Source organism: Fundulus heteroclitus, chromosome 23, assembly GCF_011125445.2.
Source record: "Fundulus heteroclitus isolate FHET01 chromosome 23, MU-UCD_Fhet_4.1, whole genome shotgun sequence".
Taxonomy (NCBI): domain Eukaryota; kingdom Metazoa; phylum Chordata; class Actinopteri; order Cyprinodontiformes; family Fundulidae; genus Fundulus; species Fundulus heteroclitus.
The window spans coordinates 31,524,114-31,540,098 of record NC_046383.1 but is presented as its reverse complement, the minus strand read 5'-3'; the positions used below and the strand labels follow the sequence as shown (position 1 = coordinate 31,540,098).

The window sequence follows — 15,985 nt, the reverse complement described above, 5'->3', positions numbered from 1 at the left end:
ATTTCTCTTATTAAGCACCACATGGAAAATCTTCCAATCTTTTCTCCAAGGTTTTTATCCCCCACATCACCCCTTTAATACGTACTGAGCATATCAAAAAGGCATTCTCATGTGTGACCCCCTCTACCTGGATACTGTGGCTGGATCTGAAGTTGCATGGGCTGCTGCACCGTGGCTCAGCTGTTGCCTTGCAGAATACCGTCCTGTGAACTTTCTGCATGGAGTTACACCCCCCCTCTTGCAGGGATTAACTTTCAACAATGAGTGAATGAGATGGATATAAAACCTGTTGGGGATTCTTTTGTTTTGCAGGGACAGAGAGTCTGGTCAGAGTTGATAGGGCAATCCTGGAAGAAAATCTGTTAAAAGCCTTGAGACTGGGACGGGGGTTTACCTTCCAGCAGGACAACGAGCCTAATCAGAGCCAGAGCAATGATGGAAGGATTTAGATCAAAACTCAATCGTGTGTTATAATGACCCAGTTGAAGTCTAGCTGTAAATCCAATTGGAAACCTGTGATAAGACCTGAAAATTGTCGCAGATAAATCATCCAATCTCACTAGCTATTTTTCAAAAGAGAAGGAGGTCAAAAAATTTTAAGCAAACCTGGCAGACACTCCAAAAGACCTTTATTCTATTGCAGTAAAACTATTCAATCAGAGACACTGAAACACACATTTTCGGATTTTTAGTTGTAAAAAAAAAAAAAAAAAAGGAAAGAATACCATCTCTGGTTTTGCTTCCTCTTCCCAATCATGTGCTGCATGACTGTAGTTTGGACAAATATTGGTTGGTTGCAATGCAACAGAATATAGAAAGTTAATTTTTAATTCAACTGTATTCATAGCAAAATTCCCAAGAGATGTAATCTCAAGGCATTTTATAAAGTTATAAAGCAGATTGGTCAAAAACTTTCCTATCTAAGTAAACCCAGCAGAATGCATCAAGTCTTGACAAGCAGCATTCACTCCTGAAAGAGCGTAGAGCCACAGGGAGAGTCAACTGCATTGTCTATGGCTTTGCAGCAATCCCTCATACTGAGCACGCATGAAGCAGCAGTGGAGAGGAAAACTCCCCTTTAACAGGAAAGAAAACCTCCTGCAGAACTAGTTTGCCATTTGCCATGATTGGTTGTTTGAGAAGAAAGAGCAGAAACAGACAAAAACACAGAAGCACCGATCCAGGAATATATTCTGCTTTTAGAGAGAGTAATGGCTGCTGATCTACACTCCAGGATGGCGACACACACAGACATATATACGTAGACGCCTCATTGGCCGCAGGTTTGCACGTCGATGTCACCGCCATATGTGGCAGAAAGTAGTGAAAGTCTACTGTATGTTCCCTGTGTATATGTTTTAAGTATTCAGATAGAAAGATATAGATGGAGCTTACATATACTTGTAAAAAAATACATAGAGATTCATTGATAGAGATTGGCAGCCAGATTGGCTTTTGATAGATGTGCATATATAGATTTTGAAGTATTCTAAATAAATGGGTAATATATATATATATGTGTGTGTGTGTGTGTGTGTGTGTGTGTGTGTGTGTGTGTGTGTGTGTGTGTGTGTGTGTGTGTGTGTGTGTATATGAGAGAGAGAAATATGTATATGTGTATGTGTTATGAATATAAAAATTCAATTGGTTAAATCTAAACATTGTGGTCTTCATTATTTCATAAGGCCGTGTGAACCTTTTAAGATCTGTTATAAACACAGCAACAAACTTTTTGGGGGAGTATTAAAGAGATAAAATTACTAATATGAGGAAAAAAATCATAACAGAATAAAGTAAAAAAAAAAGACAAAAGTAGTAATATTATGAGAATAACGTCATATTATGACAATTAAGGGGGAACATTTCCAGAATAGTCACAGTTTGCAGAACTATCTCAGTCCTGCAGTAATAGGGCCAGGTTAGATTCTTATAATTATTTTTTATTCTTTACGAGAATAAAGTCAGGAGAATGAAGCCAAAGGAATATGAAAATAAACTCGTAATATTACAAAAATAAAAATACTACGAATATAAAGTATATTCTGAGATTAAAGTCCCCGCTGATACTGTTTAAGTGGCTGAGTTAACAGCAGATTTGCCACATTCAACATGGCGGACGATCTGACGCATTCGCAGCATAGGCAGAGCCCGCCCAACGAGGCGCCTATGTATATGATGTCTATGGGTGACACAGCTAAACAGAATAGCAGGCTAGATGTAGCTATGAACAGAAAAAAAACCAAAAAAAAAAACAGGGAGAACATAAAATTAAAAGTTGAAATAAGAAATAATGCAAAATTAGAGAATACTCAGCAAAGTGAGGTCTGCTATTATGTAATCTGTCTGCTAAAAAATATATGTATTTTCCCTAAATGTTGAGAAAGGCCGTCTGTTTGATTTATTTTTTGCAAAACAATAAGCAACAGATTCTTTTTCCTGCATACAGAACCTGCCGTCACGCCGGCAAACGGAGCGCTCCCATTGGTCGGCCGCGCTGACGTCGACAGGGGGCGTGGAGTTTCCTGCTAACACCTAGCTAGCTCCGCTCCAGTGTAATCTGTTGGCACTCCGGTTCATTCTTGGCGGTACAAGCCCCGCAGAGACTGTTCTGGTTCATGCTGTAGCTCTTAAGGGCAGGAATAGTAGTAGACCGAGTTTAGTTGTTCCCGTGAGCCGAAGCGGTCCGCAGGTTGGCGGGAGAAAACAGCGTTTATAGGACCAGGATGGCACTCCGGTGCTAACCTAGCTAGTTAGCTTCTCCGGCTATGCAGCGAGAATGAGTGGAAGACTAGCAGCGCTGCGCTAAGCCAGGAGGTATGGCACATCTTTTCATGGCAGCCTGGTTCCTCTCACGCCGACTGAATTAGACCTTCGCCAGCGTTACGTCCGCACGCAAAGCAGCCAGCGGGCTAGTCGGGCCACACCGGGCTCCTGCTGGGAGCTGAAGCGCGGCTGTAAGTGGGTCCTTCGCCGACACTCTGCCGCCTTTTAGCAGCAGCTTTACGGGTCAGCAGCTAGCAGCCACCGGGCATTGTGTGCTACGTAGCCGCGGCACGCTAACCATCCGCCAGGAAAGTTTTTGACTGTCCGTCATGTTCCGCGCGGCGGCGGAGCAGCAGCGCGGTTGGAGCTGCGTTTAAAGTCAACGGGACGCTGTCATGCTCGGAGAGCCTCGCTGACTGGCCGCGCCGAGCAAGGGGCCCTCTGGGTCGGCCACATCGCGTCCGTCGGCTTGGCTCATGTCCACCTCGTTCGCTCGGCCGGACCAGTTCGTTTCAAACATGTGAGGTCGAGGGGGGGTCAGGGATGTAGCGTTGCTGAGCTGGGCCGCCATTCGAGCTTCCTGGTTGCGTGACGGGGGCTACGCCACGCACGATGAACGACTCCGGAGTCATGCCACAAGAGAAGATGGAGCTGGACCTGGAGATCCCAGCCGCCTTGGTGCAGGGCGACGGACACCTGAGGAGATCCAACAGCGCACCCATGATTAACGGACTGAGGTCCTGCCACAGTTTGATCACCCCCCCCCCCCCCCCCAGCAGACCCCCCCCCCCCCCTTTAATGACCTGCATCCCCTTTCACAGCTACTGCCTTGGCTGAACACGCGCCTGGCTTTGTCGTTGCAGTGATAACGCCCAGGTCTTCCAGAGAGAGGTCCTGCGCTGTCGCAGAAACAGCACCACGGTGGTCAACAGACCCAACATGGTACGCGTCCAGCAGATAAGAGAGCCGCGCGTGATGCACCGTACGCCTGAATCACACAGCACCGTTTGTTCTCCTTGTTCCGCAGGTCCCCTCGTCTCCCATCCGCGTCCCCAGCACCAGGCTTCATCAGATCAAACAAGTAAGGAGCAGACGAGGGCGAAACCGAGGGCAGGCATCGGCTTCATTGGTGAAGGGAGAGCAGTAGGAGAACCCTCAACGGGCCAGACCCCCGCTAGCTAAAGCCATTAAGATAAAAAGCATTAACGCCTGAAATATAAAACACACCCACCTACCAAATACTGCAGCCAGGCACTCCCCAACATCCCCACGTTGGTTCTGATGTGTGATTTTTAGTTGTTGTAGCAGCTTTCTGGGGCCAGTTCAGTGAGGTTGGGGCTGTAACCCTGAGCCAGACGGCCATGATGTCTCAGGACTGCGTTTAAACGGGCGTAAGAAACAAAACCTGACTTTGTGATCATCTCTTCTTCACCGTTACAGGAAGAGGGAGTCGACGTGATGAACAGAGAGACGGCCCACGAGCGGTATGATGGAGTGATGCTTTCTATTTATTTTTTTAAAATGTAAAATCATAAAAAGTTATGCTGTCTGATGCCGACGTGCCGCGGGGCAAGGCGCTTAAGGCCGAGCTGCCCGTCCAGTGTACGGATGTGTGCTTGTCGGCGTGAATGCTCCTGGGTAAACTCGGTCCGTTTGTGTTTTTGTCCACACAGGGAGGTTCAAGCTGCCATGCAAATGAGCCAGTCCTGGGAGGAGAGCCTCAGTCTGGTAATGAAAACCCAACTTTAGCCCCCGTTGCTGTTGATTTCTCCTGTTTTTAGGGCGTTCCTGAGCGTCAGCACGGCTATATTTTCAGCAGGCATGCTTTGGCCCTAGGGCCGGTTTTTGTCCTCTCTCCATAACCGTAGTTTGGACATGTGAAAGCATGCTAGATTGACTCTGAGACATCGGGGAGTTAACAGGGCCACCAGCCTTTGAGGCCAGGCTGAGTTGGTAGTATAAAACTCCCACAGTGCTCGTCTTTTACCCGCGTACGACTTTGTAAAACGTGAGGACCGCCTCGCTTTCAGCTCTTTGGTGCCTGTCGCCTTCACAGAGCGACAACGACCTGGAGAAGTCGTCGTCTTCGTCTCCGAAGCGGATCGACTTTGTGCCGGTGTCGCCCGCCCCGTCCCCGACCAGAGGAATAGGAAAAAAGGTACGGCGCCCAACAGGACCTCCTGCTAACGTTTGTTCTGCTGCAGCCTGAAGAGGCACGGCTGAGTCCTGATGAACTTCTGTCTTGTCTGCCCCAGTCGCTGCGTCTCGTATTCATTGTCTGCATTCTGTGTGCTTGGAAAGCAAAGTTCTCCAAATGATTACCTGATCTTTCTGCTGGCTTTTTGTGTTTCTCTCCCCTTCCTTCAAGCAGCAGTGTTTCTCTCCTTCGCTACAAATCCTGGTGAGCAGCAACGGGCTGACCCCCAGCCCAGTACCCAGCCCAACGCGCCGCTTTAGGTCAGTGCACGCTTTCTTTTTGGGGTTTTTTTTGGTGTTGGAGCCATTGTTAAAATGATCGGATCGGTTCTCATCTAGGCTAAAATGCAGCTTTGATTTAATGAATGTTTACACCTCTGGTCACAACCTTTACATACAGTCTTCCACTGTTAATCTATTCACCTGGAACGTTGTTTTCCGGGGCAGAATAATCACACAACAAGCAACTATAACACGTTTTAAAAGCAAGAACTGGGCGTTCAGCTTTAAATTTGTCATGGATTTTGTTCCTAATCTCTACGAGGTCAAAAACTTCCCTTAGAACCTCAAAAAATACACATTTATGTCACCTGTCTCTGTGAGTGGCAGTTGTGGTATAACCTTTGTGGGCAGAATTATGTTATTGTTGTGTCCTCCACCTCAAAACAAATCTGTGTCAAAACCACCAGAACTCATTCTTGTCACTCCATGTTTCAACGGCTCACTTTCCCTCATCCTGACCGCCGCAGCAGTGAGTCCTGCTTTAGAAAAAACCCAGCGCTCACACTTAAGATGAAAACACACCAAAGACCATGGGATTGCATGGCGTTGTAGCGCTTACATGTGGTTGAAGGTAATGGGGCCGGGCAGACGGGCGGTGCAGTCCGGTGGTCCTTAGAGGGAGCCTCTACACAGCTAGTGGGTCATGAAAAAAATCAGTAGGGATGTGTCCGTCGGATGGGATGGTTCGGTGTGTCTGGGCCTTTAGCTTGTCTCTAGGAACCGCCCACTTTGGTGACATTTTTCAAAATGGGTCTGGGGGCGGAGTTAAGCTTTTATAATCAGGGTGAGTTACACTTTAAACTTTGAGGTGTGGCTCTCTCTGCGTCCAGCGCAGCTCCTAACCGGTTCCACCGCGGCCGCTGACACCAGCGTTTCTGCATCTGCCATCCAGTTCCTGGCACACCTGAGCCGTGGCGGTTGTTGGCCGTCCTGACTGACGGCCCTTTATCAGAGGGGGTTGGTTTGGGCCCTGGTATATAGGTCAACTTTATTTATAGCACTGGCAGGTTTAGATTACTCTCATTCAACCAAGAAGTGTTTCTGATGGCATTAGAGGCTAGCATCTCTCAAAAGATGATAAAACAATGCAAAAGGTATACAGTTTTTATTTTATTTGCATTTTATGAAAAAAATCGACTGTTGAAACTATTTATACCTTTTGTTGATGAGCAATGGAGAAATCTTTCATTAAAACAAACAAACCCTTAGAATTGTTGACCAGCTATTTTGCATGTTTCCACAGGTTTTTAGAGGATCTAAATACCTGTGGATCTAACAGATCTTTAGTGAAGAGATCCAGGTTTCTACGGTGGGAAGGCCTCCTTTCCATCACCCTAATCTTTAGCTCCAGACACAAATTCTCCATCAGGTGTGAGGCCGGCCTCTAAAATGTTCCTGTTAGTCAGTCAGGAACATGTTGGCGACTAAATGCCCGGCCGATGGGGCGTTTGTAGCTTTGCTGTCTGTTACGCCCCTGAATAACTGCTTCCTAGCAAATGCGTTTAAAGCGACTGTCTGGCAGTCTGCTGTCATTTAGAGCGACCTCGTCCTAGATCTTTACCGGCTTTAACAGGGACCAGCAAGACTTAACAAACCTCGATGTTTGCAAGTTAAGACATTTAACATCTTTAGCGCTGCTTTCGATACGATTGTGGGGAACGGACGAGTCTTTTTATAGGAAAGGATTAGAATAAACTTTTAGCATCCAGCTCTTGTTTTTAAACAGTTTTTTGTACAACACTTCTGCTCTGAAGATATTTCTCAAAACGACTAAACCTGTGTGAACACTTGTTGATAATCCCTGTTGCTGTGTTTCAAATGGAAACTGCTTAACGTCACACGTTTCTGCCTCCTTCAGCCGACGCAGTCAGAGCCCCATCAACTGCATCCGAGCCAGCATCCTCGGCCCGATTAAACGCAAAGGTGAGGCCTGCTTCACGTCGCTTCTGGATGGTTTGTCTCAAAGATGCAAGAGAGAGAGAGAAAACCATTTAACCTCAGGTTGTGGAAAGGTGTTTGTGCTGTTTTCTGTGGTCTGAAAGGATTTCTGATAAACAGAAACTAGTTTAAACTTGACTTCACAGCCGTTTCTGGTGAAGGTAAATGTTATCAACGCATTCCGAGAAAAATCCATGTTTTGCTTTGATTTAGGGGAGAAGCTCGTTCAGATGTGCGTTCCAGAAATGATTAGATTTCTAAGTTTTCCTTGTATTTTTTTTTTTACTTTATCACTTCTCCATGGTGACTGAGGATCTTTGTGGAAACGTCTTTATTCTTGCTCGCTCTGCAGGGGAGATGGAGACAGAAAGCCAGCCTAAGAGACTCTTCCAGGGCACCACCACCATGCTGTCGTCAGACGTGTCCAACCTGTCGGACCTCAGTTCCTGGTAAGAAGGCGATGCGTTTAGAGACGGGCCTTCATGTCGGGGCCTGAGCAGCGGCGCGTCGATAAACCCGCTGGACGCTTGATCAGATTCCACCCACTGACCCCGGCAGTGTGGGGGCGGTAATGAAGGCTCGCCTGGTTTCAGCTGGCATTTAGAGTGAAAGGTCAGAGCGGTACAGATGGAAGGAGGCACGCTGGGTTGAAAGAGGAAACGTGCAACTCTGGACACCAAACCTCTCCAGGATTCCTCCCTGTGACGTCAGACCAGTGATCCGCTGGTGAAGGAGGATTGTTTCCAGTTATTGCCTCTGAAGACGGATCTATACGGGGCTGCACCGTGTCAGGAGAACCTGTTTACGATTACAACTAAGCCTCGTTTTCCTTCACCTCTATTGTTCTTTCCAGAACTTTAACATCTTAAAAATGTACATCAGGTGTGGGCATTCATGGCTAAAAGAGCTGAGAGACATAGAGACATGATACTGATGGATTAAAAGGGACAGAGTGAGTTCATTGGAACCGATAGCACTGCAACGACAGGATCAGGAAAAAATTACATTAGATGTGAATTGGAAAAGAATCCTGCTGGATCCGTACTGAGATGCAACGGATAAGTTGTTGGGAACAGAGGGTGGCCCATCGTTTGATGGAAGAGATCAGCAGCAGGGCTTGATCTGATGCCATCAAAGTGAAACTGAAAAACTGCGGCAGACTTTTCCAGTTGGCTCAAACGTCTTTGCAGCAACTCCGACTGGTCCTCAATAGTTTGTGGGCCTCCCATGTGCCTGTATGCATGCCTGATAACGTTGGGCCCCCTAACGGGATGACGGATGGTGTCCAGATCCTGAGCAGGGCATCACTGAGGTGCAGCCTTTTGGTGTCGGATGGGGCAGTCAGCACCATGTCCGTTAAAACTATTTTAAGTTCCTATAGGGACCTGAGCCCCAGGATCTCTCCGGCAGATTTACTGCTTTGTGCTCTGGACAGAAGGATGGAAGCTGCTGGAGGTTAGCTGCAGCCACAACCCGAGGAGTCTTTGACTTGTGGGTGAAGCCAGGCTGTAAAGGCTCCACTCTTAAATACAAGGCTGGACGTTGGAGGAGAACGCTGCTTTGTTGTCATTTTTAGCAGATCAGTCGTCCTATGCTCTTCCTCACCTGGTCAGCTGGCTGCCTCCTCAATATTTGGCCTCGCGTCTTCTCTACAACAAGCCATCTGGCATATTGCATATCTAAAATCCAAGGTGGATATAATCTCTATCTAGAATCAGGAGATGGCTCCTGCATGTTGGTACATGAAGCTACAGCCTTTCCCAGAGCACCAGAGGCTGATGCAGACATCCATGCTCCTAGTGACCATCAGAAATGATAGGTTTTCAGGTAAAAACATAAAAGGAAGAACTTTTTTATTATCACAGCTGTGAATTGGTGGAACAACACATTTTAAATGGTTCTGTTAAAGCTACTGTTTAAGTGTAACAGAGCCGCTTTTACACCCATAGCGGCAGAGCGGTCCTTTTTCTGATTCTACCTTCTAACTTCTACACTAAACCTGAGGAGGGCGCCACTTACACGGTTTTAGACACAAAAGCAGGATTTCAGCAAATGCGCAATAAATAATGACCAAGCTGTGGGTCATCTGTGTATGAAGTTTATTAGCAAATAAACTTGATTTTTTTTTTGGGGTTGAGTTACCCTTAAGGCAGCTATATAAATCCCTGAGTGCCTACAATCCTGGTTAACGTGTGTTTGTTCTTTCCTCTCTTTCAGTCACTCTCCAGATTTACTGGACGGGAGCCTCAGCAGCATCGGCTCGTCCACGGACTCCCCGGGGAAGATGGAGGGCGTGTCCCCTTCATCGTCCAGCAACTCGCCCTTCACCTCGCTGCAGGATCTGTCTCCCAAGTGAACGCGCCATCAACGGCCAGACCTGCCGACGTGGGAAATGTTGAACACCCCCCCCCCCCCAGTCACCCCCTTTAGGCCTGAATTTAGTTTACACGGACCTTTCCACATCTGCCTCTGTACCTCTCATTGTGGCTGCTTTCATAGAGCGTGTATTTAGGGATGGAGCTGAGGAATCTAAAGCCACACATCTGTTCAGAGGTTAGGAGGAGGGAGACTGAAGACACTGTGAGCGCCAGCTGCTATTTGAGCGTCTTAGATGCTCGGCTGCGTAGTGATGTTGTGTATATCCGGGCTTTCCGGCCATTCTGTCCCACACACAAAGAGACACGGAGCACTGGACACAAAGACCGACCCCGTTCCCCTGCTGGAAAGCTTCGTCCCGTTCGCCTTTTTGTATGTACACAGTCTGCAGATTTTTGTAAGAGAAGATTTAACTTATTGTTTCCCCGCCTTTGGCTGTAAGTATGTACATACGATGTTCTATATAGTTTTACATTTGGCAGTGAGGTGAATGTAGGCGCGGGGGTTTCCTCCATGTCTGGGGTACAGCTCTGGAGGTTTCCCTGTTCTCCTTTGGCAGATTTTCAGAATATTTTTGATTATAGGCTGTGAACTGTGGTGTCTATTTTTTTAGTTCTTTATTTGCTGCAACCATTATAAGTCGGAAGGAGCGAGCGATGCACCGAGCGGTTCATGGCGGATTGAATCTGGTCGTTTCTGGTAGTCTTTCAACACTAAAAGGTTCCTGTGCATCTTGTGGTTTTTGTAGATATCAAGAGTGTTAAAGATTACCCCATTCTTCTGGCAAAGGTTTATTTATGAAAATTTATGAGAAAACAAATGTGTATATATATAAAATTGAATGTTAATAGGTTGTCACTTCAGACAGACTGACCGCTGGTCCGTCCAGCAAACAGGAAAGTAGAACCATTGGAAACTAAGACTGCTGTTGCCGCCATGGTGCGTGTGTCAGGCGTGTCGGACAGGATGCTCAGCCCGGCCACGCTCCGGTCCGTGTCCCAGTGGAGCAGGAAAGATGGAAAAGGCTTGTTCTACCGAGGAAAAACTCAAAATGCAGAGATTCAAGCCCGCACTGTGACGTTTGCACCAAAATGTGTCGTCGGTTCTCATGCTTCCTCCACCTTCATTGCTCTGTCGCCTTAAATGTTCATGTTCAAAGTGAACCGATTGCAAATCCTTTTATGTACGTGTTCCCTTTTTAATTTAAAGAAAAGTTTGCTTTCAGATGCTTTACTGAATGACTCGTCCTTTTTTTTGTATTACACAATACTTTTTCCTGCTTTCTGGGAATCTCTATGTATTTATTTTCTCTAGCATCACGCTCTGGAAGAAGGTTGATTTTTGGTTCCAGCTGATCCTGTTCCTGTCTTAATCAGGCCATCCTGCTAAACGAGCAAATGACAACCTATTTTTTAGCTTCCTGGGAGAGGCCGGCATTTTAATTCTAAAAAACGGGTGTGTCGAAGAGTTCGTGAGGCCGTGCACGCTCAGCCAGCTTCTGCAAGAGAAACGGGCCCGCAGCATCACAGATCCTCCACCTTACTTCACGGTGGCCATGAGGGGCTTTCCCACATTTTCATCCTACGTTCATCTGGGGTGCTTGTTGCCAAAATCCCTGTCTGGGTGTCTTTAGCCCCAAAGCGCACGGTTCCAGCTGAAGGTCAGGTGGAGGGAAGGAGATCTGACATGTTTCTGACAGGAGGACGGGAAAGGTTTTTACCCACTGAATAAATGTTCTTGGAATCAAAGGTTGGGGTTTCAGAAAACTAAAAAGTTTTCAGTGTGAGATTATGCTGCAATATAAAACGGCAACAGGAGACGCTGCTTTTATGACCCGGTTGGAAAAGCTGCTCATGTGCCCTAGCCTCAGCACAGGCTGCCAGTGAAAAGGGCAGCCACGTGTGTGTGTGTGTGTGTGTGTGTGTGAGACCTCTGGCTGCCTTTGTTGCAGACATGAAGGCGAGAGAAATGATTTCATGTTTTTAGCAGCAGCGCTGAAAGCTCCAAGAGGCGGGTACATGAAAACCTTTTCATCAGGTGGGTGGATTTCTAGCCTGGGGGTCCTAACTGGGTCGGTGGGTAACAGCGAGACTGACGGTGGTTTGACTGACACTATAATGCAGCTGTGTTAAGACTTTATTAATCATGATGGAGCTTTAATATTTTGCAAAGCTCTTTGGTGACATATAAAAAGTATCTTAAGGGTGGCAAAAAAAAAGAGAAAAGTAGCCAACATACGCACTTAAATGCACTTTTTTCAGTCTTCCTCTACAAAAGCTTCAGAACACATAAATATGACAGATCCAGGGGAATAATGACGGTTTAATGGCTTTATATACATGCATGTAGAGTTCTTCACACTCCAGTTAACCATATTGCGTCACACAATGGCAATATAGACACAAAGAATGCAAGTGGGTCCAGGCGACGTCGAAGCACCACGTGTTTGTTTCGCGGGCCGCTCCGGCTCCTCCGGCCCGCAGCGAATACCTGCAGGTCTTCCCCTTTTTTGTAACAGCCCAGAAAACACAATATGTAGTTGAAACCAATGTGGTAAACAGCATCTTTCAGCGAGTGGAGAGTAAAGGGGGCTCCATCCCGCTGCCGTCGGCTCGGCTCATAGCGTAGCCGTGCCTCTTGTTTGACAATGTCCTCTTCATCCTTCAACACTCCTCCTCCTCCTCCTCGCACTTCCTGCGCTTCATGTACGTAGGATGACCATAGTGAGAAGACCTAAAGTATGAAACAGAAACAAATGGCTGCTGAGAACGGCAACACTTTAATAGCGCGGTGTAGAGAAGAGATGCAGCGATCAGAATTTGGCCCGTTGCTGGTATTTTGTAAAGGTTTCACTGATTTAATTTTGTCTGTAGTTTCTCTGTAAGTGCTTTAGTAAAAAGGGAAAACACTTCCATCTTGGCTCCCTGTTTTCCCTTTACAGTTGCAGTAAAACTCATGATCTTTGGGTCTCATTCCTTCTGCTGGCCTCGCAACGCCCGACGAACCCCAGACGCGGCACAAGACGCTTCCCGTTTCCTGCTTCTTACTCCTCTCCTAGAAAATCTGTTGATACCGATCAACGGCCAATTCCTCCGTGCATCTCTAATGTAGCGTTTTGGCTTTCTCCGGTCTTACCAAGAACATAAGCAGCTACCAGTTTCTTGTTGACACTTAAGTGGAGGTAGACAGGCACGGTGGATTCTTGCTCCCCCAGCGTCGGAAGCATCAGGGCGATCATGCACACGAGTCCCAGCAGCACCGTCAGCAGACTGGGTCCTCCAGCAACAGGACGGCTCTCTGTAAAACCAGGCAGCAACATCCGACTGGTTAGTTTCACCTGCGTGGCCTGAATTGGGCTCACCAAAAAGATCTTGGCGTGTCGGCTTTGTTTTAGTGTTCCTACTTTTTCTTTGAACTGACAAGTTTCTGCGTGGGCTTGTATGAGTTCAACAGTGATTGTCATTGCCTTTACATTTAGCTGCATAAACAATACTTTTGTTGACTTTGTGAAAATGTTTATTGTTCAGACAAACAGCTGAACAAAGAGCTGAATAAGGGAGGGATGAGGCTCAGAAGTCGGTTATGTATGTTCCATGTTCTCCATTTCAGTGAAGAAGAGAAACGGTCACATATGAGGTCACTTTATATTATTTTATAGCTTTTACTCAATTCATGGTATTCATTTGTCCCGTACATGTTACCCCTGTGCAGACGGGTGAAAACCCCTTTGAGGAGTACGTGTTCTTATGCTTCAAGGTGATTGAAAGCACCATGAAGACAGAATTGATGCCAGAAAGGGAAGTTTTCATGCATCTCTGGCTCCATCTAGTGGCGGCGTGCCATCGCTGCTTCTCACCTGTCTGAAATGCGGTCTGTTCGAAAAACTCGCTGTCTGCAAACTGCTCTTTAATCCGCCGCTCCTCGTCTTGGGCCCCGAGGCTGGGCGGCTCCTGCGATGCCGACGGACGGAGCGTCGCTGTCACCTCTTTGCGACCCAGGGCTTTGCGCTGACTCTGCTCCGACACCTGCAGTCGGAACTTGTCGTACACGCCATAGTGGCACGGCCGCACGTCTCTGTGTCGGATTACTCTGCGTAGACACGGCACATGATTCACCTTTTGATCTTTGACGGGGACGTACCGGCGGCCTAAGAACCGCCGTGTGGCTGACCAGAAAGAGACCAGATGAAAAGATAGGGAGGAGCGGAAGGAAGAGAACGGCACTTACATGTCAACGCAACACTGTGGCTTGACGGCTCCTGTGGAATCAACCACGGTATACTTGTTTGGCGCTGTGCACAGCACTGAGGATGGAGAAGGGAATTCCGATGTCACGCGATGCGCAAAGAAATACAAACTGAAATCTCCCGCCGCCGGCTTACCTTTGAATTTGAGTGCGAACTCATAGGGATTGTAGAGGGTGAGCACCTGCTTGTGAGACGACTGCTCATCTGCGTAGAAGACGAGCTCGGTCGGGAACACGAACACAGGAAGGTTTCCTTCCGCTAGCTCTGGCTGTCGATGCTGCTGGTGCTGCTGCATTGGCTCCAGCTGAGCTCTGCCCCCTTCCCTGTCCACTCGCTGACCGGGCCCCCCAGGCTTCTCTGGCAACTCTCACACCGTGGAAACCCCCCAACAGATGCAAGGAACAGCACCGCTCTCAGCTCCTCAGGGCCATGACACGCTCCTGTGAGGAGACACGTGTACAAAAGAGTTATTAGTTGGTACCCAAGTCACATTTCAGAACTTTTTTTAATACTAATATTCAATAAATGTTACATTTATTCACTGTATATACAAACTGAAACTAAAAACTTAGTCTATAGGATGCATCTCCAAGCTTCCTGACGATGAACCCATCAGCAGTGCCTAAACAAAACTAATGCCAATAGTGATATTTGCAAACATAAACACCTTTTCAGTCACTTTTTAAAATGCAGGCTTGTGTGTTTGGCAAGTTAGCACCAAAGATCTTAACCTATCTTAAAATAGATCAAATTATGTTTTGTGCCATTTATATCTCATCTAGTAAAATGTTTTTTCTTTTAGTAGAGATGCAGCAATCAACTGGGCAGAGGCTGACATCATCTACCATTTCTTTATGGGCCAGATAATTGAAACTCATCAACACTAGGGGATCTCACTCGTGATGCACGCATGATGTTTTGGAGTTAAAAGTAACTGCATAAAGGCCGCGGCCATATTGTTTGATGCAAAAAACGGCATAAACAGTCAATGCCTTCATTTCCTGTTTGATATATAACTGCGGCCCATGGAAAAGAATATTAGCCATTTTCTCTCATTCCTGTATTATAGTCCTCTAGAAGAAGAAACAAATATGAAATGCTCACGATCTGAATGAAGTGCTCCAACTAAGAAAGAAAGCTGGATAAGTTCTGGTCAGGAAAAGGCTGATCAGTGCATCTTTTGTACATCAACACCCATCTGGTACAGAAGTTAGATAAACTGGGTTTTGAAAATCTTTTTTACATTAAGTTTTTTTTTAGGATTTAGTTTGAAAACTTACCAGATAACCTGACTAAAGTTCAGCTTTAAAGAATAAGATGACCACAGTGGTGTTTTCCTATTATTTTCCTTGTCATTCGTATGAGCTAGTATCACTGAAATAATGGCGAACAAACTAGTGAATATTGTTTTAACCCGTTCATTTCACACCAACCCGAGCTTTAGGGCTAAAGAAACAGCGTCTTTACGGAGATACCTCCCTTTAAAAACTGCATTAAATCTACAGGACCTCTTCTAGGAGTCGACAGGTGGGTTCCTGGGCAGCTGGTCACGTGCCCCGCGGTCGGTTGACATGGTTACGGTTGGAGCTCGAGGGCCGACACTGGTGTCGCAACACTTTTTGTTGTGTTGAACGTTATTATCGTGATAAAATCACGACGCTTTTGGCAAAGATTGTGACTAGCCTGTCAACAAGTGGACGGTTATTTTCCCTATATTGTTTTTAATGTCACCCTAGTCTGCTTTATGCTGGGTAAATAATCGCAAAACTGGCAAATTCTCATGAAATTATGTCCCGCTAAGGATTTACTCACCGATATAATTGAAATAGTTTTTTGGCTACTATTTGCTAAAACTATCGCTACCGTGTTTTCCGCCCCTGCCACGGTAATGAAGTCTATTTACAACATTGTAATGTCACTGTTTATTAGCCTAGCATTAGCCGGCTAGGACGTCTCCAGCTGATAGCCGGTTAAATGTTGCGCTGACGCCGTGACACAACAGAGGAGGAGGCAGATTTGTTTCAAAAAAACACGAAGGTGACGAGTTACCTTGTCGTCCGCAGACGTTATTTGACGAATATGCCAAGCACAACAGGCGTCTGTAATCCCACCCTGTTGTTTCTCTTCAGCCTCTTCTCTTTATGCTGCGGACGGCGCGGTGCATGCTGGGACGGAGGAGGGCAG

The 15,985-nt window shown here is 46.6% G+C and overlaps 2 protein-coding genes across 2 annotated transcripts; one reads left to right on the top strand and one right to left on the bottom strand.

Annotated features, from left to right (window-relative positions):
• Positions 1-2,489: 2,489 nt before the first annotated feature.
• Positions 2,490-10,788, top strand: fam122b (family with sequence similarity 122B). Its single transcript, XM_012866863.3, has 10 exons — positions 2,490-3,500; positions 3,627-3,705; positions 3,791-3,844; positions 4,204-4,247; positions 4,437-4,491; positions 4,820-4,921; positions 5,135-5,220; positions 7,100-7,164; positions 7,532-7,628; positions 9,397-10,788. The coding sequence occupies exons 1-10, from the start codon at positions 3,376-3,378 to the stop codon at positions 9,533-9,535; spliced, it is 846 nt and encodes a 281-aa protein (XP_012722317.2). The 5' UTR covers positions 2,490-3,375; the 3' UTR covers positions 9,536-10,788.
• A 1,069-nt stretch (positions 10,789-11,857) lies between these two features.
• mospd1 (motile sperm domain containing 1) lies at positions 11,858-15,981 on the bottom strand. Its single transcript, XM_012866893.3, has 6 exons — positions 15,851-15,981; positions 13,937-14,241; positions 13,783-13,858; positions 13,412-13,644; positions 12,691-12,852; positions 11,858-12,288 (listed from the first exon to the last, which is right to left on the bottom strand). The coding sequence occupies exons 2-6, from the start codon at positions 14,094-14,096 to the stop codon at positions 12,257-12,259; spliced, it is 663 nt and encodes a 220-aa protein (XP_012722347.2). The 5' UTR covers positions 14,097-14,241; positions 15,851-15,981; the 3' UTR covers positions 11,858-12,256.
• Positions 15,982-15,985: the final 4 nt, after the last annotated feature.

Bases quoted from the DNA above. Each gene is read 5' to 3' on its own strand.
- fam122b (XM_012866863.3), top strand. From the start codon at position 3,376: ATGAACGACTCCGGAGTCATGCCACAAGAGAAGATGGAGCTGGACCTG. The intron at 4,922-5,134 runs GTACGGCGCCCA...TCCTTCAAGCAG, and splicing joins CCAGAGGAATAGGAAAAAAG to CAGTGTTTCTCTCCTTCGCT. The intron at 7,629-9,396 runs GTAAGAAGGCGA...CCTCTCTTTCAG, and splicing joins CTGTCGGACCTCAGTTCCTG to TCACTCTCCAGATTTACTGG.
- mospd1 (XM_012866893.3), bottom strand. From the start codon at position 14,096: ATGCAGCAGCACCAGCAGCATCGACAGCCAGAGCTAGCGGAAGGAAAC. The intron at 13,859-13,936 runs GTAAGCCGGCGG...CTCCATCCTCAG, and splicing joins GTTCGCACTCAAATTCAAAG to TGCTGTGCACAGCGCCAAAC. The intron at 13,645-13,782 runs GTAAGTGCCGTT...GTGTCTACGCAG, and splicing joins CCACAGTGTTGCGTTGACAT to AGTAATCCGACACAGAGACG.